Source organism: Morchella sextelata, assembly GCF_020137385.1.
Source record: "Morchella sextelata strain SCLS chromosome Unknown scls_3, whole genome shotgun sequence".
NCBI classification, from domain to species: Eukaryota; Fungi; Ascomycota; class Pezizomycetes; order Pezizales; family Morchellaceae; genus Morchella; species Morchella sextelata.
Genome location: NW_025408618.1, coordinates 2,454,646 through 2,478,728, shown reverse-complemented (window position 1 = coordinate 2,478,728; position 24,083 = coordinate 2,454,646). Strand labels below are relative to the sequence as shown.

General features: G+C 47.4%; 4 protein-coding genes across 4 annotated transcripts; 1 reads left to right on the top strand and 3 right to left on the bottom strand.

Annotated features, from left to right (window-relative positions):
* Positions 1-960: 960 nt before the first annotated feature.
* H6S33_009452 (uncharacterized protein) lies at positions 961-4,542 on the top strand (the record flags this gene model as incomplete). The annotated part of the gene is made up of 1 exon (XM_044840849.1): positions 961-4,542. One exon carries the CDS (start codon positions 961-963, stop codon positions 4,540-4,542), a length of 3,582 nt encoding a protein of 1,193 aa, XP_044698267.1.
* A 9,334-nt stretch (positions 4,543-13,876) lies between these two features.
* On the bottom strand, positions 13,877-14,170 carry H6S33_009451 (uncharacterized protein; the record flags this gene model as incomplete). The annotated part of the gene is made up of 1 exon (XM_044840848.1): positions 13,877-14,170. The coding sequence occupies one exon, from the start codon at positions 14,168-14,170 to the stop codon at positions 13,877-13,879; it is 294 nt and encodes a 97-aa protein (XP_044698266.1).
* A 75-nt stretch (positions 14,171-14,245) lies between these two features.
* Positions 14,246-17,504, bottom strand: H6S33_009450 (uncharacterized protein; the record flags this gene model as incomplete). The annotated part of the gene is made up of 5 exons (XM_044840847.1): positions 14,246-14,638; positions 14,717-15,168; positions 15,553-15,602; positions 15,631-17,103; positions 17,227-17,504. 5 exons carry the CDS (start codon positions 17,502-17,504, stop codon positions 14,246-14,248), a joined length of 2,646 nt encoding a protein of 881 aa, XP_044698265.1.
* Positions 17,505-17,578: 74 nt separating this feature from the next.
* H6S33_009449 (uncharacterized protein) lies at positions 17,579-18,805 on the bottom strand (the record flags this gene model as incomplete). The annotated part of the gene is made up of 1 exon (XM_044840846.1): positions 17,579-18,805. The coding sequence occupies one exon, from the start codon at positions 18,803-18,805 to the stop codon at positions 17,579-17,581; it is 1,227 nt and encodes a 408-aa protein (XP_044698264.1).
* Between the last annotated feature and the right edge of the window lie 5,278 nt (positions 18,806-24,083).

Sequence of the window (24,083 nt, the reverse complement as noted above, 5' to 3'; positions counted from 1 at the left end):
GCTGATGTGGAAGACTGGCTATGAGGGTCAGTTGGTGGATGATAAGATCCATAACTCCCTCCTTCCGGACCTAGGCATGAGTTGGGCTCTTTTCAACCCCAAGCCAAAGTCCTTGATGGAGCGGATAGCTGCTCTAAGAGAGTTAGGGCATACCCATGAGAGGTACCAAGGGATGGCAGCTGAGAAAGCGCACCCTCGGACCAAGAAAGATCCTCCCACTCAGAAGGACCAGCAGCCTAAGAGGAAAAGAGAAGCTGCGAGCTCCTCCGGACCTCAGAAGACTCCAGGACCTAAAGACAAAGCGGTGGAACTGAAGGGTATCCCGGGGGATATTCTAGAAGAAAGAAGGAAAGCAGAAGTATGCTTGAAGGTATGACCTTCCGGTACTCCCTATTGGTAGAGTGCATAGACTGACTTGTGCAATAGTGCGGCAAGTCCAGACACAAATGGACCGATTGTTGGTCCAAGGAACCTACTGTTGTCCGAGTGGCAGCAGTGAGAGTACAAAAACGGAAAAGAGGGAATGGGAAATCCAACTCTCAGAAGAAGGCTAAAGTGGCTGCTGTAGTAGCAGAAGATCCACTTGTTGTACTCCCGGAGGTTACAGAAGATTTTGTTTTTCAGCCTGAGCAAGACTCGGACAATGAAATCATCTGGTAGAAAAAGTGTCTGTTTTAGTCTATGTTTACTAGTTTTCTTTTATATGGGTTTTTGGTTTCTATGTTTCTCTTGAATAAATTATGATTGTGTTTCCGCCTATTTGATTGCTCCAAGCACTCTGAGGATGGGTTTAAGACCCGAAACAGCTGGTCTGTCAGTGCTCTACCAAAGTTACATTTTGTTACCAAGACACTTCCAAACCACTGCTAAAAAGACTACTACACAATATATCTGCTATATTACCGCTTGGGAATAGAACCAAAGGATCTCTGATCTTAGTAGTGCCCGAAGCTATTAGCTATGTTGAAAAGACAAAGAGAAACAAGTTCAGAACCCGCTGTTAAGCAAAGAAGGTTGGAACAGAGGCTTCCCTCCTTACCAGTACATGGAAAAAGACCTATACTAAAGGCAGGACTGTCATGGACGGTCAAAGGAAAGGATGAAGGCGCCCAAGGGTCTTTTCTGTTTGACACCGGTTGTACAGGAGCTATCCTCAACCAGAGTTTTGTCAGGAAACATGGAATTCCCTTAGTGCGGCGGGATCAACCTCTGACAATGTTTGATGCTCAAGGAGATGTCATGATGGGAGGAGGCGAGTATTACACTCACCCGGTCCGCATGACTATGGGAGATCATAAAGAGACACTCCGATGGGAGGTGGCTACACTGGAAGAAGGAATGACCGGTTACCTGCCAATTAGTTGGGCTAGGAAGCATAACCCGGACATCAACTGGGAACTCAACACCATGAGCTGGAGGAGTGACTACTGCAAGCAGAATTGTCTCCCAGCGGCCACCAAGATTGAACTGATCTCTCCATACCAAATGTTGGAAGAAGAAGAGACAGTCTATCAATTGGTTGGTTCAGTATGGCATGATGAGGACGGAGGTGATATTGCCGAGAAAATACACCACCTATACCGGGATTGGGCTGATGTGTTCAGTCAAGAGAAGATTGAGGAAATGCCGCCGCATTCCCATAATGATCTGAAGATCAAACTCTTGCCTGGGACCGCTCCCCCATTTGGCCCGCTATACCCATGCTCCGCTCCAGAGTTGAAGGCCCTCCGAGAGTACCTGGACAAAGAGTTGTCTTCAGGAAAGATCTCTAGATCGAATAGCCCTGCTGCGGCACCCATACTGTTCATTCCTAAGAAGGACGGGACTTTGCGGATTTGTGTGGATTATAGAGGTTTGAACAAGGTCACTGTCAAGGACAAGTACCCGCTGCCTATCATGAGTGAGCTCAGAGACAGGTTGTTCAAGGCCAAGATCTTCACAAAGATAGACCTGAAGAATGGCTTCAATTTGATCAGGATAGCCGAAGGTGATGAGTGGAAAACCGCTTTCAGAACCCGCTATGGACTGTATCAGTACAATGTGATGCCATTTGGCCTATGCAATGCTCCCTCCGCTTTCCAGGCAATGATCAATGATGTGCTAAAGGAACTACTGGATGAAGGAGTAGTTGTCTATATCGATGACATCCTCATCTACTCGGAGACTGAGAAAGAGCATGAGCTATTGGTCAAGAAGGTACTACAGAAGCTTAGGGAAGCTAAGCTCTGTGCCTCGATCAATAAGACATCCTTCCATGTCCGAGAAGTAGAATACCTAGGCTATCATATCTCGGAACAAGGAGTATCTATGTCAGAAGACAAGGTGGAGGCAGTTAAGGAATGGCCGGTCCCTGAGAATATCAAGGCAGTACAGGCATTCCTCGGATTTGCAAACTTCTATCGCCGCTTTATTGAAGGCTTCAGTAAGGTTTGCAAACCACTAACTGACCTCCTACAAAAAGACAAGAAATGGTATTGGACAGCAGCACATGAGCAGGCCTTTGAAGAACTCAAGAGGCTGTTTACAAGCGCTCCAATCCTCCTTCATTTTGACCCTAGTAGGAGAACGGTGGTCGAGACAGATGCCAGTGATTTTGCCAAGGGAGCGGTGCTCTCTCAGTATGGGGATGATGGGAAGCTACATCCGGTGGCATTCTATTCTAAGAAGTTCTCCCCTGCTGAGATCAACTATGACATTCATGATAAGGAAATGGGAGCTATTGTAGCCTCTTTCCGGGAATGGGAACACATGCTCAAATCTTGTGAGCAAGAGATCACGGTTTTTACAGACCACAAGAACTTGGAGTACTTTAATTCTACCAAGGTTCTCACTAGGCGGCAAGCTAGATGGTCTGAGGACCTCGCAGGCTACAATTTTAAAGTTGTCTACAGACCGGGAGAAAAGAATGGCAAGACTGATGTGCTATCTAGGCGCTGGGATCACCGCCTTGGAGAGGGAGGTGAAACTCTGCAGCCGGAGCCACAGATCTTTTTTAGGCCAGGTCAATTGGTTTTGGATCCTGCAAAGCTAGGGGCTGTCAGGGTGAATCAATTGCAGAATACATTCTTAGAGCGCCTATACACGGCTGCTAAAGAGGATAGTTTCTGGCAGGAATTGCACCGCTCCCTGGTTGAAAGGAAACCAAATTTGGACCAGAACTTGTCGGTCAAGAACGGTCTCATCTTCTACAAGAATAGATGGTACATACCCAAGGACAAGAAGCTTCAGATGGAAATACTGTCCGATACCCATGACTCTAAGGTGGCTGGTCATTTTGGCCAATTTAAGACACTAGAGCGGGTGAAAAATAACTTCTTTTGGCCCAACATGGATAAGGATGTTGAGGAATATGTCCGGAGCTGTGACAGCTGCCAGAGGAATAAGACCTCAAGACACAAGAAGTTTGGTATGCTCCAACCGTTGGAGATACCCTATCGGCCATGGACTTCCATCTCTATGGACTTCATTGTGGGACTACCGGAATCTAGTGGGTTTACAAAGATCTGGGTAATAGTGGACCGCTTTTCGAAGATGGCACACTACATCCCTCTTCCTACCCTCAATAAAACGGAAGATTTGGCTAAATTGTTCTTGAAGGAAGTTTGGAGACTCCATGGTTTGCCTGATGACATAGTCTCGGACAGAGATAGCAGGTTCATTTCTCACTTTTGGCAATCTCTCATGAGCCTCCTCAATGTGAAGCTGAAGATGTCCACATCTTTCCACCCCCAGACGGACGGTCAAACAGAAAGAGTTAATCAGACCCTGGAACATTACTTGCGGAGTTATTGTTCATATCAACAGGATGACTGGGCAGAACTCTTGCCTTTGGCAGAGTATGCTTATAACTCGGCGGTCTCTGAGTCTACCAAAGTATCGGCTTTTTATGCCAACTATGGATATGAACCCAGGACCAACTGGCCGGCCCCAAAGGAAGGAGTAGAATGGAACAATCCAGCAAGTGAGGTCATGATTTCTCAATGGGAATCTATCTGGCAGGCTATGAACGCCAGCTTGGGTAAAGCTAGATTAAGGATGGCCCGGTGGTATGATGCTCATGCCCTGGCACCACCTGAAATCAAGCCCGGAGATGAAGTTATGTTGGACCGGCGCAATGTGCAAACAAAGCGGCCTTTGGGAAAATTGGATCAGAAGAAGATGGGACCCTTTAAGGTCTTAGAAGCTATTGGTACCCGTGCCTACAAGCTCTCTCTTCCCCCCCAGATGGGAATCCACCCGGTCTTTCACGTCTCTCTCCTAGAACCCTACAGAGCACCGGTAGATCCTGAGAGAAGAGTTCCCCCACCGGAACCCGAAGAGGTTGAGGGAGAACAGAACTGGGTTGTCCGAGAGGTAGCTGATAGCCGGTTCAATAAGAAGAGAAGACGAGTGGAATATCTAGTGCTGTGGGAAGGTTATGAGAACGAGGATGCTACATGGGAACCTTGGGAGCATCTCAAGAAGAGTGCTGAAGAAGCCCTTCGGGATTTCCATATGAGGTATCCTAAGAAACCCAAGGACAAGCGGATTGTTGGGGTGTAGATTATTTCCTTTGGGTTTTCATTTCCTTGCATATCACGGAGTTTCTTGTCATATAGAATGGTAATAGAATGGTTATAGATCTCGGAGACCAAGATCCTGGAAGAGGGGAGTGGTGTAACGGAGCCATTTCAACTGTCTGGTGTATGAGTACACACAGGGCCCGGTTACATGCTGAGAGCTATTGTTAGAAGCCAGTTGCACGGTGATATGCAAGTACCGGCAGTGTGGTTAGCTACCAGCTGTTAGAGTAACTACATTCCGGGCGCTAGGAAGAGGATCTATTCATGGGAGCAATGACTGACGAGTCTATGCCTCGCCAGTGACTAGAAGACCGGCCAGAGTGAAGCTCTGATTGACCGGTGATCCTCTGTATCCTCGGTGCATTATAAGTCCGCCGAAGGGCAGGGACTATGCTAGGGAAGTCTACAATAAGCGAAAGCTCTACAGCAATGATTAAGCTTACACCTGAGCGGCAGCTCATTCATGCAGGTCCTCAGTTGTGTGGCAACCAAGGCTGCAGGTGTTACAAAGGCTTTGACTAAGGGTGGTTGCCTTGGGTATCGGAAACACCTGCTGACGCTTAGAGAAAAGCGGGGTAGCGGTGGTATTGTTTCCGGTACTGAGGGAAGGCCCACCGGAACTTAGTAAAGGAGTTAGGAGCAGAGAACAGAGGCCTTCGGAGTATAAGTACTCAGGTTCATTCCCGCCCTTCAGTCCTATTCTCTCCAGTCTTCATCAGAAAGAAAAACCAAGTTCTCATCGGTAGCAGAGCCCTTAAAGATTATTGAGTTCTAGCGATAGTATCTTTGAATAATCTGCAACCTGATTGTCTATCTTGCACGGCCGTCTTTATTCTATACAAATCTATTTCTCTTAGAAAGGACCCCCGTTACAGGAGCCCTATGACGTAGTGCGGACAAAGAATAGTATTCGTGGAATAAATACAGAGGTTGCGTAAAGAAGAAAGAAAAGAAAAGGAAACAGAAGAAAGCCGAGACAACGCCCCTTTATATATCCAAACCTCAACCCACGATGACTCATCTTCTCGCGTAACAGAAACAAAAAGAACATAATAGAAACTCGCTTAACAAATCCCACACACACTACGCAATCCTTCCTTTACATCCTCTGACACTTCGCATAACCGAAACGTATGGCTGCCGTTACAGACCACTCCCCCTCTAAGTCCTACCTCCTGGTAGGCTTAGGCTTCCGTAGGTAACGTTCGTGGAACCGTTTAACAATATCGGGCGAATGTTCGACGTCCGACAATGGTTGCCAAGAAGCTTCATCATACCCGACATACTTCACTAGATATTCGAATCTCCCCCGGCGCTTCCTCGAATCCAAAATATCCTCAACCTCCCACTCCTCCTGTCCTTCGATTTCGACTGGGGGTGGAGGTAGTTGTTTCTGACCGGGCAAGGGATCATTGGCTGTGGGCGACAATAACGAAACGTGGAATACCGGATGAATTTTCATTGACCGAGGAAGTTCCAACTCGTAAGCATAGGGATTAACAATACGCTTAACGTTATAAGGTTCTGTAACGGAGCCATTTCAACTGTCTGGTGTATGAGTACACACAGGGCCCGGTTACATGCTGAGAGTTATTGTTAGAAGCCAGTTGCACGGTGATATGCAAGTACCGGCAGTGTGGTTAGCTACCAGCTGTTAGACTAACTACATTCCGGGCGCTAGGAAGGGGGATCTATTCATGGGAGCAATGACTGACGAGTCCATGCCTCGCCAGTGACTAGAAGACCGGCCAGAGTGAAGCTCTGATTGCCCGGTGATCCTCTATATCCTCTGAGCATTGTAAGTCCGCCGAAGGGCAGGGACTATGCTAGGGAAGTCTACAATAAGCGAAAGCTCTACAGCAATGATTAAGCTTACACCTGAGCGGCAGCTCATTCATGCAGGTCCTCGGTTGTGTGGCAACCAAGGCTGCAGGTGTTACAAAGGCTTTGACTAAGGGTGGTTGCCTTGGGTATCGGAAACACCTGCTGACGCTTAGAGAAAAAGCGGGGTAGCGGTGGTATTGTTTCCGGTACTGAGGGAAGGCCCACCGGAACTTAGTAAAGGAGTTAGGAGCAGAGAATAGAAGCCTTCGGAGTATAAGTACTCAGGTTCATTCTCGCCCTTTCATTCCTGTTCTCTTCAGTCTTCATCAGAAAGAAAACCAAATTCTTATCGGTAGCAGAGCCCTTAAAGATTATTGAGTTCTAGCGATAGTATCTTTGAATAATCTGCAACCTGATTGTCTATCTTGCACGGCCGTCTCTATTCTACTCTATTCTATTCCTCTTAGAAGAGACCCCCGTTACAGATAATCTTTAAGGCTCAAGTCACCTTCAGATTATTCTTCCTCTATACAAAATGTCCGCCCTCTCGGCTCCAGATGCACCCCTTCAGATTGAATGGCAGCCGGTGCCCCTCCAGCTTGATGCCACCGGGCAGACACAGCTTGTTAAGAAACCCAGGACCGCTCTACAGGCCTATATTCCCGGCTGTGAGCCTGCCTGGCAGGATACCGATGAGGTTTCCTTACAACAGTTCTTCACAGAGCTTCAGACCTACCTCCAGCACAGCCTGCAGAGTCAGTTGAACCGAGGCAGTCAGGCACTGCTTATTGTACAGGAGCGCCAGGCAGCACAGAATGCTCTGATGGCAGAAGCTCTAGAGTACATGAGGTCGGAAGTCAACTCTGTTCAGGAAGAGCTCCGGAAGTATGCAGAAAAAGATGAACTGAATGCCGATGTTGATGCCATGGAGATTGAGTGGACAAATCCGGCCACTCCACCAGACTTTGTTGCCGAGATACAGAGAGCTCTTGATGAAGGAAGGTTGGTGGTGGGTAGACCAGCAACTCCGGCACCACTTTCAGTCTCCAGGTCCTCTTCCAGAGCAGCTACCAGGACAATGCAGCGGAAGACCAGCCCCTTTGCAGCATTTCCGGTCCGATCCACTAGGAGAGTTATCCCTATTGTGCAGCCAGCGGTGGGGGCTTCACCCTTACCACCTAGCCGCTTCGGTGGAACACATCCACTTCTTGGAGGAGCCGACCGATCCTTTGACTATGAAGGAGAGTTCTTCTCAGGTGCGGGCCGAGGACCTCCTAGTCCGCTAGCCAGGAACCCAGGAAGGTTTACCATGTCTGGGGCCGCTCAACCAGCAGCAACCTCACCACTGGCCAGCAATCCGGCACCAGTAGCACCTGTGGCCTCTTCTGCTGCGGCCGCCGCTCCCCCTCCAGCCAATGCACAGGGTGGAAGCGGTGGAAGCCAGAACCCTCCAGCCAATGCACAGGGTGGAAGTGGTGGAAATCAGAACCCTCCACCTCCCGTGGCCCGCGCCCCCGCTCCTGGGGATTCAGACAGTTCTGACAGCTCAGACTCGGAACCAGAAGGTGGTGACAGGAGAAGATGGCGGAGATACCTTAAGAAGAAGTTGGAGAAGCAACAGAAGAATCTGTTGGCAATGATGTCCCAGCAGTATCAACCTCCGGCTACCTCCCACCCTTCTACTTCCACCAGAGCCCGGGAACCAAAGGCACCACCACCATCAAAGTTCCAAGGCAAGGCGGAGCAAGTGGAAACCTTCATCCGGCAATGTGAGAATGTGTTCTCCATTGAGAGCCTGTCATTTACCTCTGAGGAGGTTAAGATCCGATATGCAGGCAACTTGATGGAAGGGGAGGCAGCGATCCGATGGTATGAGGCATACCACAATTCAATTGATCAAGCCTCCGCCAACCGCCTTGCTGGAATACCGGTGCAGTTGGATCAGAGATGGAAGCGCTGGGATTCCTTTGTGGATGCTTTTAGAGCTGCCTTCGGTGAAGCCATCTCTAGAGATGATGCTGTAGCCCAATGGAATACCCTCACCCACACAGCTCGAGGAGGAATAGACCTCTTCCTGAATACTATTATTCAGCTGATGTGGAAGACTGGCTATGAGGGTCAGTTGGTGGACGATAAGATTAACAATTCCCTCCTTGCGGACCTAGGCATGAGTTGGGCTCTTTTCAATCCCAAGCCGAAGTCCTTGATGGAGCGGATAGCTGCTCTTAGAGAGTTAGGGCATACACATGAGAGGTACCAAGGGATGGCAGTCGAGAAAGCGCCCCCTCGGACCAAGAAGGATCCTCCTGCTCAGAAGGACCAGCAGCCTAAGAGGAAAAGAGAAGCTGTGAGCTCCTCCGGACCTCAGAAGACTCCTGGACCTAAAGACAAAGCGGTGGAACTGAAGGGTATCCCGGGGGATATTCTAGAAGAAAGAAGGAAAGCAGAAGTATGCTTGAAGGTATGACCTTCCGGTACTCCCTATTGGTAGAGTGCATAGACTGACTTGTGCAATAGTGCGGCAAGTCCAGACACAAATGGACCGATTGTTGGTCCAAGGAACCTACTGTTGTCCGAGTGGCAGCAGTGAGAGTACAAAAACGGAAAAGAGGGAATGGCAAGTCCAACTCTCAGAAGAAGGCTAAAGTGGCTGCTGTAGTAGCAGAAGATCCACTTGTTGTACTCCCAGAGGTTACAGAAGATTTTGTTTTCCAGCCTGAGCAAGACTCGGACAATGAAATCATCTGGTAGAAAAAGTGTCTGTTTTAGTCTATGTTTACTAGTTCTTTTATATGGGTTTTGGTTTCTATGTTTCTCTTAAATAAATTATGTTTGTGTTTCCGCCTATTTGATTGCTCCAAGCACTCTGAGGATGGGTTTAAGACCCGAAACAGCTGGTCTGTCAGTGCTATACCAAAGTTACATTTGCTACCAAGACACTTCCAAACCGCTGCTAAAAAGACTACTACACAATATATCTGCTATATTACCGCTTGGGAATAGAACCAAAGGATCTTTGATCTTAGTAGTGCCCGAAGCCATTAGCTATGTTGAAAAGACAAAGAGAAACGAGTCCAGGACCCGCTGTTAAGCAAAGAAGGTTGGAACAGAGGCTTCCCTCCTTACCAGTACATGGAAAAAGACCTATACTGAAGGCAGGACTGTCATGGACGGTCAAAGGAAAGGATGAATGCGTCCAAGGGTCTTTCCTATTTGACACCGGTTGTACAGGAGCTATCCTCAACCAGAGTTTTGTCAGGAAATATGGAATTCCCTTAGTGCGGCGGGATCAACCTCTGACAATGTTTGATGCTCAAGGAGATGTCATGATGGGAGGAGGGGAGTACTATACTCACCCGGTCCGCATGACTATGGGAGATCATAAGGAGACACTCCGATGGGAGGTGGCTACTTTGGAAGAAGGAATGACCGGTTACCTGCCAATTAGTTGGGCTAGGAAGCATAACCCGGACATAAATTGGGAACTCAATACCATGAGCTGGAGGAGTGACTACTGCAAGCAGAATTGTCTCCCAGCAGCCACCAAGATTGAACTGGTCTCTCCATACCAGATGTTAGAAGAAGAGGAAACAGTCTATCAATTGGTTGGTTCAGTATGGCATGATGAGGACGGAGGTGATATTGCTGAGAAAATACACCACCTATACCGGGAATGGGCTGATGTGTTCAGTCAAGAAAGGATTGAGGAAATGCCGCCGCATTCCCATAATGATCTGAAGATCAAACTCTTGCCTGGCACCGCTCCCCCATTTGGCCCGCTGTACCCATGTTCCGCTCCCGAGTTGAAGGCCCTCCGAGAGTACCTGGACAAAGAATTGTCTTCAGGAAAGATCTCTAGATCTAATAGCCCTGCTGCGGCACCCATACTGTTCATTCCTAAGAAGGATGGGACATTGCGGATTTGTGTGGACTACAGAGGATTGAACAAGGTCACTGTCAAGGACAAGTACCCGCTGCCTATCATGAGTGAGCTCAGAGACAGGTTGTTCAAGGCCAAAATCTTCACAAAGATAGACCTGAAGAACGGCTTCAATTTGATCAGGATAGCAGAAGGTGATGAGTGGAAAACCGCTTTCAGAACCCGCTATGGACTGTATCAGTATAATGTGATGCCATTTGGTCTATGCAATGCTCCCTCCGCTTTCCAGGCAATGATCAATGATGTGCTAAAGGAACTACTGGATGAAGGAGTAGTTGTCTATATTGATGACATCCTCATCTACTCGGAGACTGAGAAAGAGCATGAGCTATTGGTCAAGAAGGTACTACAGAAGCTTAGGGAAGCTAAGCTCTGTGCCTCGATCAATAAGACATCCTTCCATGTCCGAGAAGTAGAATACCTAGGCTATCATATCTCGGAACAAGGAGTATCTATGTCAGAAGACAAGGTGGAGGCAGTTAAGGAATGGCCGGTCCCTGAGAATATCAAGGCAGTGCAGGCATTCCTCGGATTTGCAAACTTCTATCGCCGCTTTATTGAAGGCTTCAGTAAAGTTTGCAAGCCATTAACTGACCTTCTGCAAAAAGACAAGAAATGGTATTGGACGGCAGCACATGAGCAGGCCTTTGAAGAACTCAAGAGGCTGTTCACAAGCGCTCCAATCCTCCTTCATTTTGACCCTAGTAGGAGAACGGTGGTCGAGACAGATGCCAGTGATTTTGCCAAGGGAGCGGTGCTCTCTCAGTATGGGGAAGATGGGAAGCTACATCCGGTGGCATTCTATTCTAAGAAGTTCTCCCCTGCTGAGATCAACTATGACATTCATGATAAGGAAATGGGAGCTATTGTAGCCTCTTTCCGGGAATGGGAACACATGCTCAAATCTTGTGAGCAAGAGATCACGGTTTTTACAGACCACAAGAACTTGGAGTACTTTAATTCTACCAAGGTTCTCACTAGGCGGCAAGCTAGATGGTCTGAGGACCTCGCAGGCTACAATTTTAAAGTTGTCTACAGACCGGGAGAAAAGAATGGCAAGACTGATGTGCTATCTAGGCGCTGGGATCACCGCCTTGGAGAGGGAGGTGAAACTCTGCAGCCGGAGCCACAGATCTTTTTTAGGCCAGGTCAATTGGTTTTGGATCCTGCAAAGCTAGCGGCTATCAGGGTGAATCAATTGCAGAATACATTCTTAGAGCGCCTATATACGGCTGCTAAAGAAGATAGTTTCTGGCAGGAATTGCACCGCTCCCTGGTTGAAAGGAAACCAAATTTGGACCAGAACTTGTCGGTCAAGAACGGTCTCATCTTCTACAAGAATAGATGGTACATACCTAAAGACAAGAAGCTTCAGATGGAAATACTGTCCGATACCCATGACTCTAAGGTGGCTGGTCATTTTGGCCAATTTAAGACACTAGAGCGGGTGAAAAATAACTTCTTTTGGCCCAACATGGATAAGGATGTTGAGGAATATGTCCGGAGCTGTGACAGCTGCCAGAGGAATAAGACCTCAAGACACAAGAAGTTTGGTATGCTCCAACCGTTGGAGATACCCTATCGGCCATGGACTTCCATTTCTATGGACTTCATTGTGGGACTACCGGAATCTAGTGGGTTTACAAAGATCTGGGTAATAGTGGACCGCTTTTCGAAGATGGCACACTACATCCCTCTTCCTACCCTCAATAAAAACGGAAGATTTGGCTAAATTGTTCTTGAAGGAAGTTTGGAGACTCCATGGTTTGCCTGATGACATAGTCTCGGACAGAGATAGCAGGTTCATTTCTCACTTTTGGCAATCTCTCATGAGCCTCCTCAATGTGAAGCTGAAGATGTCCACATCTTTCCACCCACAAACGGACGGTCAAACAGAAAGAGTTAACCAGACCCTGGAACATTACTTGAGGAGTTATTGTTCATATCAACAGGATGACTGGGCAGAACTCTTGCCTTTGGCAGAGTATGCATATAACTCGGCGGTCTCTGAGTCTACCAAAGTATCGGCTTTCTATGCCAACTATGGATATGAACCCAGGACCAACTGGCCGGCCCCAAAGGAGGGAGTAGAATGGAACAATCCAGCGAGCGAGGTCATGATGTCTCAATGGGAATCAATCTGGCAGGCTATGAACGCCAGCTTGGGTAAAGCTAGATTAAGGATGGCCCGGTGGTATGATGCTCATGCCCTGGCACCGCCTGAAATCAAGCCCGGAGATGAAGTAATGTTGGACCGGCGCAATGTGCAAACAAAGCGGCCTTTGGGAAAACTGGATCAGAAGAAGATGGGACCCTTTAAGGTCTTAGAAGCTATTGGTACCCGTGCCTACAAGCTCTCTCTTCCCCCCCAAATGGGAATCCACCCGGTCTTTCATGTCTCCCTTTTGGAACCTTACAGAGCACCGGTAGATCCTGAGAGAAGAGTTCCACCACCGGAACCTGAAGAGGTTGAAGGAGAACAGAACTGGGTTGTCCGAGAGGTAGCTGATAGCCGGGTCAACAAGAAGAGGAGACTAGTGGAATACCTAGTGCTATGGGAAGGTTATGAAAACGAGGATGCTACATGGGAACCTTGGGAGCATCTCAAGAAGAGTGCTGAAGAAGCCCTTCGGGATTTCCATATGAGGTATCCTAAGAAACCCAGAGACAAGCGGATTGTTGGGTTGTAGTTTGTTTTCCTTTAGGTTTTCGCTCCTTGCATATCACGGAGTTTCTTGTCACATAGATTGGATGGTAATAGAATGGTTATAGATCTCGGAGACCAAGATCCTGGAAGAGGGGAGTGGTGTAACGGAGCCATTTCAACTGTCTGGTGTATGAGTACACACAGGGCCCGGTTACATGCTGAGAGTTATTGTTAGAAGCCAGTTGCACGGTGATATGCAAGTACCGGCAGTGTGGTTAGCTACCAGCTGTTAGAGTAACTACATTCCGGGCGCTAGGAAGGGGGATCTATTCATGGGAGCAATGACTGACGAGTCCATGCCTCGCCAGTGACTAGAAGACCGGCCAGAGTGAAGCTCTGATTGCCCGGTGATCCTCTATATCCTCTGAGCATTGTAAGTCCGCCGAAGGGCAGGGACTATGCTAGGGAAGTCTACAATAAGCGAAAGCTCTACAGCAATGATTAAGCTTACACCTGAGCGGCAGCTCATTCATGCAGGTCCTCGGTTGTGTGGCAACCAAGGCTGCAGGTGTTACAAAGGCTTTGACTAAGGGTGGTTGCCTTGGGTATCGGAAACACCTGCTGACGCTTAGAGAAAAAGCGGGGTAGCGGTGGTATTGTTTCCGGTACTGAGGGAAGGCCCACCGGAACTTAGTAAAGGAGTTAGGAGCAGAGAATAGAAGCCTTCGGAGTATAAGTACTCAGGTTCATTCTCGCCCTTTCATTCCTGTTCTCTTCAGTCTTCATCAGAAAGAAAACCAAATTCTTATCGGTAGCAGAGCCCTTAAAGATTATTGAGTTCTAGCGATAGTATCTTTGAATAATCTGCAACCTGATTGTCTATCTTGCACGGCCGTCTCTATTCTACTCTATTCTATTCCTCTTAGAAGAGACCCCCGTTACAGGTTCAATACGTTTCCAGTCGAATTTCTTAGAAGGTCGCTTTGTTAGAATATGACGGGTCGATAGGAAAACCTTATCTCCTAAATGGTATCGAGGAGCTGGAGTTCGATTCCTATTGGCTGATTCTTCTTGTATCCTTTGCGCTCGAAACATCTCTTCTCTTAAGAAATCCAATATATCCTTCATTTCCCTTGCAATACGGTTCGCTTGATCCTCCGCCGTCGTTCGACCATGTTCCAAAGGGCCAAAAGTCATTCTTGGATTTCTTCCCGAATTGGCATAGAACGGGGAGACCTTTGTTGTTTCGGAAGCATGGTTGTTCGTCGCAAATTAAGCCATTGGTAGCATTCGAGCCCAATCATCTTGTTGGTAGGAAACATAACTTCGGAGGTACTGTTCCATTACGGCATTGATTCTTTCCGTTTGTCCATCTGTTTGAGGGTGGAATGCGGTAGAGAATTTTGGTGATATTTCCAATCGATCACAAAGCGACCTCCAGAATTCTGCAACGAACTGTGTTCCTCGATCGGATACAATAGTATCCGGTAATCCATGCAGTTTCCAAACATTATCGATATACAGCCTCGCCACTTCCCTTGAATCTGCCTCTTTAGTCGTTGGTATTAGATGTCGCATCTTGGTTAATCTATCCACCACAACCAAGATTGCATTATATCCATTGCTCTCAGGAAGATCAGTAACAAAGTCCATTGATACATCCATCTATGGTCCCTCAGGTATTGGCATAGGGCGAAGTACTCCATAAGGTGCATTGCGTGGTGCCTTGCTAAGGACACACACATTGCAATTTCTAACGTACTGATCGATGTATTTTCGCATTTGTGGCCAATAATATTCTCGGTTTAGAAGTTCCAATATCTTTGCTCTACCCGGATGTCCTGCGGATGGTTTATCATGGTATTCTTTTAAAAGCCTTAGTCGGAGGTCATCATCGTCTGGTACATATAGCCTGCCTCGATAAAGTAGCCGACCGTTGTTAACTTCCGTACATTCGGCAAGCGAGATTTTATTTGAGTGGCGAACGCCATTCCGAAGCATAGTGAGGATCTTGTTTGGAAAACTATCGACTTGGTAAGCTTTTGAAAATAATTCCTCTACAGTGGACGCTCCTTCAGCGGATTCATTTGACAAAGAACCCGCGAACAAACTTAGCTTGATATCCAAATTTTTTCGCTTCAAAATCACTTGACTCTGATGCGTCAACCGTTCATCCCCCTCTTTAGGTAGGTCACCTGACTGTAACGGCAGCTAGGCGGGTTGGCTATGTGAGTTGTCTGTGTATCAGGGAGAAGGATTATGCAGTGTGGTTGGGTTTAGCGAAGCGGGTTTCTATTATGTTCTTTCTGTTTCTGTTACGCGAGGGTATGAGTCAACATTGGGATAGGGTATGGATATATAAGGGGGGCGTTGTCTTGTGATTTCTTGTTTCTCTTTCTTTTCCTTTTCTCTTTATGCAACCTCTGTACTTTACAGTCACGAATACTATTTGGTTCGCGCTACGTCATAGGGTTTACCCGGTATACTAGACCAGGTACAACCATCCATAGTCCATAGTCCACAGTCCCCGTTCTTGCCTTAGGTGTACCCTTCGGTCCCATAGTCCATAGTCCACGAACCTCCTACGTCCACGTCTTCGCCTCGGTTGTATTCCTTGGCTTCATAGTTCCTACGCCCATAGTCCCTGTTACACTGACCTTCTAGTCAATGCATCTGGTTTTGTTCCTTGTTTTCCTGGCCAAAATTGTATGACGAAATCAAAGCGTGAAAGAAATTCGGACCAACGGGCTTGTCGACGATTTAACAATTTTGTTGTCATAAAATATTCAAGATTCCGATGATCGCTAAGAACTTCAATTGGAAATTGAGCTCCCTCTAGGTGATGTCGCCATTCTTCGAAGCATCGTATAATTGCTAAAAGTTCTTTATCATAGATTTCGTAATTGCACTCTGCAGGAGAGTGTTTCTTGGAGAAGAAAGCGACTGGATGTAGGATTCCTTCATTGTCACGTTGAGATAGGATTCCTGCTGAAACATAGTCGGATGCATCGGTTTCTATCACAATTTTTCGATCCGGATTGAAATGAGCTAGTATCGGTGCCGTTGTAAACATCTTTTTCAAAGTTTGAAATGCTTCCTCCCTTTCATCCGTCCATTCAAATTTAACGTTTTTCTTTGTCAAAGCTGTAAGCGGAGCAACAATTTTCGAATATCCTAGAATAAATCGTCGATAGAAATTTGCAAATCCCAGAAATACTTGAACATCACGAAGGTTTGTCGGTGTGGTCCATTCTAAGACATCGACGACTTTCTTTGGGTCCATTCTATTCCCATTCGGAGTAAGGATTAGACCAAGGTATTTTGTTTCTTGAACCATAAATTCACATTTTTCAGGTTTAAGGTGAACATGATTCTTATCAAGTACCTTTAGAACCTTTTGAATATGTTCTTTATGTTCTGATAGGGTCTCGGAATAGATAAGGATATCGTCTAAGTATGCCGTTACGAATTGATCGAGGTAGGGACGTAGAATATCATTAATCCAATGTTGAAATGTAGCAGGGGCATTAGCTAATCCAAACGGCATTACTGTATATTCGAAATGTCCATATCGAGTCCAGAATGCTGTTTTCCATTCATCTCCTTCCGCTATCCTGATTTGATTATATCCCCATCGTAAATCCAACTTTGTATAGTATTTTGCTCTTGACAACTTAGCTAAGGTTTCCTTTAACAATGGTAACGGATATCGATTTTTAATTGTAATCGCATTTAGGCCTCGATAATCAACACAAAGTCGAAGAGTTCCATCGTTTTTCTTTACGAACAATATAGGTGCTCCCGCTGGTGATTCACTGGCTCGAATGAATCCTTTAGGTAAATTTTCATCAAGATATTCCCGTAGTGCTTTCAACTCAATTTGAGACAATCCATATATAGGTCCATATGGTGGTCGTTTACCTTCTTCCAGTATTATCTCGATGTCGTGGGATGGTCGATGTGGTGGGAGAATTGAAGCATCGTATTCTTTAAACATATGGAGACGATGGTGAAACTCTTTCGGTACTAATTGTTCAATATTGACCGTAGATTTTTCAGTTGCTGAAACGATGACCGTATGGTGTTCCGGTAAGGGAATCGAGATGCCATGAACAATAACTGCAGTTCCACTGAGTGAACAGTATTGACAACAGCTTCAAGAGTCAAAAACAAGTAGATTTTCTTTTGGTCGAATCGTAACATCATGTCGTCGCATCCAAGGTATCCCCATCACAATCGGATAATGTCCTAACTTCGTTACAAAACATAGCGCAACTTCCCGATGACCATGAATGTCTAGCGAGACATCGACAATATGGGTAATTTTTCCTGATTTGATAGGCCTTCCATCTATAACGTCTACATGGCGGGGTATTTTGAGGGGGGTCATTGTAAGATTGTTGTGGCGTGCAAAAGATTCGTCAATAAAAGCATATCCTGATGCTCCGGTATCAATAAGGGCGTAGGTAGGTATGAAAGAATTTTTATTCTGTGAAATCGAACAAGTTACTACAAGTTGATTTCCATCCATTTCCTCCTCTGATACCGAAAAACCAGAAATACACATCCTAGAAAAATCCTTAAATGGTCCCTGGGCTAAGCCACTTAGTGCAGGGACAAATCTTTTGCCGACTCATTATCACTTCCGCCATTTTCTTCCACCGTCAACGCCGCTCCTCTCATCACAGGCCTCCTTAGTTGGTTTCCCGTTGCCCTCGCTTGGGGGCAATCCCTAACCATATGTCCAACACCTCCGCAATAGAAACATCGGCCCTCAACTAAGCGGGCATTTCTTTCGGTAGGGGTAGGGCGACGACGTCCTCCAGACAGATCCATGGGTACATCACCTCCAGGACGGAACGAGGGGTGATTCTCAGTGGCAGGTGGGTTGATAGCAGGGGCAGCAGGACGGGGAGCAGGAACAGGATTTGTTGGTGAGGGACGCGGAGCCGGGGTCGCAGTAGTAGTCCAAGGTTTTTTACTACCTCGCTTAGCTTCCGCCGCCCGTCGTCGGTTATCCAACCGTTGCAAGAGTGTTGCACAACCATCTACCGTTGCAGGAGTCTCATGGTGTATCATCGATTCATCCAGTTCCCCATTAATTCCTTCCATCAAAGCTTCAATCCGAGAGACCTCATCCATTCCCGACTCAGCAGCATACCGTTGAAATTCAGCGAAGTAGTCAGCGAAAGTTCGAGTACGTTGTCTGATATTCCGGAGATTTCTCCTAGCTGTACGCATTCGATCGGGGTCTCCAAAAGCTGTATCCAGAATCTCGTAAAACCATGTCATAGAAGGTAAGGCAATACCTTCTTCTCCCATGTACTGTAAGAACTGATTGGCAGCAGCACCTTCCAATCTGCTGAACGCATATGATAACTTTGACTGTAGTGTAGGATAGCGATCGATATTTCCCAGTAACTTGATTTTCATTTGTTGCTTGAATAAGTGTAACCTTTCTCGATCACGATCCCCCCTAAACACGTCGGGATCTGGGAGTTTCTCCGACCGATAAGTGGTACCTGTAGCTGGTGGCACTGGAGGTACAGGTGGAGCATTTCCAATAGGTTCTTCGTCAGGGGCCACAACCTCAACAGCAGTTTGTTGAGCTCGGGCAGCAGTAAGATCTCGTTCAAATATCCTTCTTGCCCTCTCAGCCTCCGCTTCTATCTCCTGTAAATCCGTTGCATATTGAGTAAGACCATTTTGACACTGTTGAAGAAGCGCATAAGCTTCAGCTCCGACCACGTTGTCGACCTGTGGATGCGCTTGAAAAAATCTTTGGAGGTTATCGTTGAGTTGTTGGTAATCGACATGAACGTGTTCCGACATTGTGGACTATGGTGTTGTATTGGTTGGCGATAGAGGACGCAACCTACGTATCAGGGGGACTATAGGCGATAGACTGTGATGCCAAGGAATACAACCTAGGTAGTGACGTAGACGTGGACGTAGACGTAAAGGTATACTTTGACTATGGACTATGGGGTGGCTCTACCTGGTATGATAAACCGGTTGGAGCCCTATGACGTAGTGCGGACAAAGAATAGTATTCGTGGAATAAATACAGAAGAAGAAGAAGAAGAAACTTATATTGCTTTGAAGTACAAGACTTATCGCACGCCGACCCGACCGCCTAAAACACGAACCAAACAAAAGAACGAAAGGAAAGAAAACAACAAACGCGAACAAACAAACAAGAACAAAAGCGAACATGAACGAACATCAACATTTAGAATAAGGAAATTCCAGAACGACACTCAACCAGAAACAATCCCAACGACAAGGAGAAATAACATATCTCAGCGAACTCGGGCACTGGATCCATCAAAACAAAGTAAAAACCAAAGTTAAAAAGGTAAAAGGAAACCGCCCTTTCCTAATCCCGTCCCTAATCATTTTCTTCCATCCCCTCTTCTAGGTCCACCTCCGCTTCCGCCGACTCGTACCACTTCGAGAGTTGAGAGTTTTTTGCAAATTGTAAGATAAGGTCCGTTTTCAAGTTTGTAAACATCCAGTTTTCCCAGGTCATCGCTCCGGTGATCTTTTCTATCAGGGGGGCACGGGTTCGAGCCCACGCTGGGCATTCCATAAGTGTGTGTTTCGCTGAGTTTTCCATACCACACTGGCATGGTTCGGGGTCTGTATATACCGCGTGTTTATCGATTCGGGTAGTTTGGCACCGGATTCGAAAAACTTTTTTCGCCTCCGTTAGGGTGAGTTTCGCAATCTTGGAAGGGGGGCGGAACTCCCCCCAGTGATGGTAGTCCGGTATTGGTTGTGTATTCCATTCTTCTAACAGGTGGTCGCGTAGTAGTTTGTTTTGGTTCCACTTGTCCCTCGCATTTCCGGGGGTTTGATATGGGAGTAGGAGGGAAGCGATTCGGTGTAGACCTGTCCCTTTAATGTTTGCTTCTCTGTATGGGAGGAGCTCAATTAGGGATTCATTGTTGGGGTGGGTTGCCTCGGTGCAGAGTATTCTGGTTCCGTACTTTCTTGAGCGATATGTTAGGAGGTATTCTAGGGGGGGTAGTCCTGCTTCTCGGAGGAGTTTAGCTCTCTTGGTCCATCGAGGTAGGCCCGTGATGATCCGGGCAGCTTCGTTGTATAGTGGTTCTAGTGATCTAATGATGTGGTCTGTGCCAGTCCACCAGGCCTCAGATCCGTAGAGCAGGCTTGGAAGGAAGCCCTGTGTTATTAGGTGATGAACTGTCTTGACTGTTATCCCTGGCAGGCGGGCGGTGTTTCGGATTTGGTGGAGGGCTTTTAGGCCTTTTGCGATTGCTGCTTCGATATGGGGCCGGAAGGAGAGGGTTGGATCTATCCAGACTCCTACGTATTTCAGCCTCTCCTTGGGGTATATCTCGATGTTGTTAACTTTGACTGGAAGTCGTGGTTGTTGTGTGGATGATGTGGTGGGCCGGAAGAAGATCAGATCGGATTTATCCGGGTCGTATTTGATTTGGAGTGGCTCAGCTTTAATTAGTCTTTCTCTCATTCGTTCCTCCATTCTCTTGATTGTAAAGCCTGGTGTTTTGGATATTTGCACCAGCGCATCGTCATCGATGTAAGTTGTGTCCATCTCTTTTGGGCTGCTAGTTGGGTCCAGGATTACTCCAGCATAGATCATGAATAGTACTGGAGACATGGGGCTACCTTGCGGCACTCCAGAATCATAGGGCTGTGGTTCCTCTAGCTCATGGTTGAATTGGAACTGTAGTTTTCTGCCGGTGTTGAATTCCTTGCACCATTCTGTCAGATAGGTGGGGAATTTTTGTTGGTGCATGATTTCCGCGAGGAGTAGGTGATCGACGCAATTGAATGCTCCTTGGATGTCGTTGGTTAGGATCGCTGGTCTATCTCGCCGGGCGATTCCGGTGCTGTTTTTTAGTAGTAGGTTTTGTTGTATTGGTGTCAAGGTTCTCAGGAGGGCATCGATTGCCGAGATGGTTGGTCTTCCTCCGAATTGGTTTGCTGAGAGTGTGCCTAGGATTTCTCCAGCGGTGCAGAGTCTCTGGGCCACTATCTTCTCCAGGATTTTGCTGAAACATTGTAGAAGGGAAATGGGCCGGTAGGCTTTTGCTTCATGATAATTTGCTTTACCGGGTTTCGGGATCGGGATACACTTAGCTATTTTCCATTCCGCTGGATGTACACCGTGCCGGAGCATAGCGGAGAACATGTCTTGGATTAGAGTTGTGTTTGCTTTGACTATAGCTTTAATAAAGGTATAAGGGATGTCATCCGGGCCGGTCGCCGAGTGCGCTGGGCAGGAGTCGATTGCTTTGTTAAGTTCTTTGGGGGTGACTATGTCGAAGGTGTTGCTAAGGTCAAAAGAGGGGGGTCTAATGTTCAAGGGGGGATGGTCGGGGGACGTCCGTTTCGAGGGGAAAAGTTGGGCTCTTAGAGCTTGACACTTCCCCGCAAACGTTTCTTCACCTTGTATGGTTGGTATGATTGTGTCTCGTCTCTTTCCTGCGCTTAGGATTCTCCAGACTTCACTACCTTTCGCCTCGTTCATCGTCTTTTCCCGCTGGTCCGCTTTTGCTTTCCGGATCATGACTGTCCATTCTCTGCAAGCCTTCCGGTGTTCCTCCACGTGATTGGATTTCCTTGTATTTCTCGCCTTCCTTTCTGCTGCGTTTACCCTTGCCTTCATCTGTTTCATCTCATCTGACCACCAGGAGTTGGCTCTTACCCCCTCCTTCGAGAGTGGTGTTACTATGCTGACTGTTGACCTGACCAGTTCTAGGAAGAAATCGACAGTTTGTTCCGTGTGTTCCTTGGTTTCCCATGCCTCTGCAGGGATGGAGATGTTTGACATGTGGTTCTCCAATAGCTTCCAGTCTGTTTGTCGCCACATTCGTCTTGGTACAAAAGGTGGTTTTTCCAGGTGTAGGTGGACGGAGGTTCTCCCGTGGTCTGAACCCGCTCCGTAGGGTTCAGTACTCCATCGTAGGTTGTGGTCGAGTGTTGGGCCTTTTACAAATGCAAGGTCGATGGTTGTGGGCCTTTTCCCTCTGTCTCTGGGGAAGTGCGTAAAGACGCCTGGTTCGTTCAGGAGGGTCAGTTTCTGTCGGGTTATCCATCGTTTTAACCGTGCGCCATTGACGCAGTCTGCTCGAATGTTGTTTCTGTATTCATGTGAATTTACTCCGTACCACATCTGATGGTGGCAGTTGAAGTCTCCCATTACTAGACAGTTATCAAGGGTTTGGATTGTACTTGCTATTTGAGCGAAGGGGCCACTTCGGCCTGGGGAGTATATGTTTAGGATTTGGGTTTTTTTGGTTTGGATTTCTACCGTGATCGATACTATAAAATTATCGTGTGTGTAGTGGTGTTTTGGTTTGAGATTGGCATGTTTGCGGACGTATGTTGCACATTTTGTATTGGTGTTGCTGGCCGTAAAAATATAAAAGAGATTTGATTCTGGTGGGTATCCCTCTGCTGAGGTCCATGGTTCTTGTAGTAATAGGAAATAAATACTAGAATCTGTTTCCGCTTCTTCTACCGCCGCCTTGGTAATAAGTTCGCTCCGTGCACAATTGAGTTGGTGTGCGAGCGCGGTTGTTCGAGGCCTAAGCATTATTTGTCATGGGTTGGTCGTCTTCGGGAACGGGTGTGGCTCCGACTGGGGCGGTGGCTGGTACTTGAACTATCGGAAGCAACTCTTGAACGGGTGCGGCCGGTGGGTCTTGAGCGGGTGGGGCGTTTTCCTTTCCTTTGTTGAGGAATCGGCGTTTGACTCTCTCGGGGCATGCTGGGTCGGAGGCCTTATGGATTCCTTTACAGTTCAGACATCTGATTGGGGTGTGGGTGCATCTATATCCTCCCTGGCATTGATTGCATGGGTGGAAGCTGGTGAGGTGATCTCCGGCACAATGACCGCATCTCCCATTGTTTTTGCATTTCTCCTGGCGGTGACCGTATTCGAGGCACTTCACGCACTGTGTGTCTGGGAAGGTTGGGAGGAAGGCCTCGATGTGGCAGCTTCGGTTAAAGAGGGATAGGAACTTAACTCCTAATGTTTCCATTGTAACTTGTCCTGGGAGCGTGATGACCATTGATGAGTGGGTTTTCTCCATTCGTGTTTCTGCTCTGGAGATCCAGCGGGGAATCTGGGCAAGTTGGAAGTTCTCTCCATAGTTGCTTCTAATTTCGGATGCTACCAGTTGTCCTGCTTCGGCGCCTTCTCCGACCGTTGTGGGGATTCCGTGAATGAGGAACTTTGACCATTTGGAGTTTGCCCGGATGATGGCGACTGGTACTTGTAGGGTGAGGAGAGCCTCCTCGATTTCTTTGGCGTATTCCATTGCCTTTGTTGCTGGGGTGACAAACTTAGTTTCCAGGATAAAATTATCCTTGGGTGTTCTCCTTGCTGAGATGAAGTGGCAGGATTCGTCCTGAATTCTTGCATTGACTAGGGTCCTGATCTCGGAGGGATTGACTTCGGATGGAGCAGTGGTTTCAACAATGATTTCTCTGTTGATTTTGGTATATTCTGGCTTGAAGAGGGGGTCCGCTTTTGGCTTTGCGGACTTCTTTCTTCTCTCAACAACCTGGAAACTTCCTTGAGCAGGACCGGGTGCCGAGGCCACGGCGGCCCAGATGCCTGCTTTCCATCCACGGGGTGGGGCTTGTTGGGGGGGTGCGGGTGGGGGGGCCTGAGGGGCTGCCTGAGGCGCTGCTTGGGGAATTGTTTGAGGGACCGCTGGAGGGGGCATTCTCTGTCCCTGCGGTTGTTGTTTTCGCTGTTGTTGCTGTTGTTGCTGTTGTTGGTTTTGTTGTGGTTGTTGCGGTTGCTGCGGTTGTGGTTGTTTGTTGAGGAGAAGATGGATCGCCGAGTGCATGCTGGTGATCATAGTTGTCTGCGCCTCGATTTGGTGCCTCAGTGTATCCACTGTTCTCCGGAGTGTGGTCGTTTGCTCTTCGAGGATTTCAATCCTGTCGGTGGGTGGGCAGATTCGGCTGGTGGCATGTCTGATGGCCCAGGTAATATAGTTCAGGTCCGTCTGGGTGTGAGTATCCTGGGGGACAATGCTCGGGTAGAGGTAGTCGACTCTCGGTTGGTAGGGGTCGTTGTAGTCGGATTCTGTTGCAAAGGTCG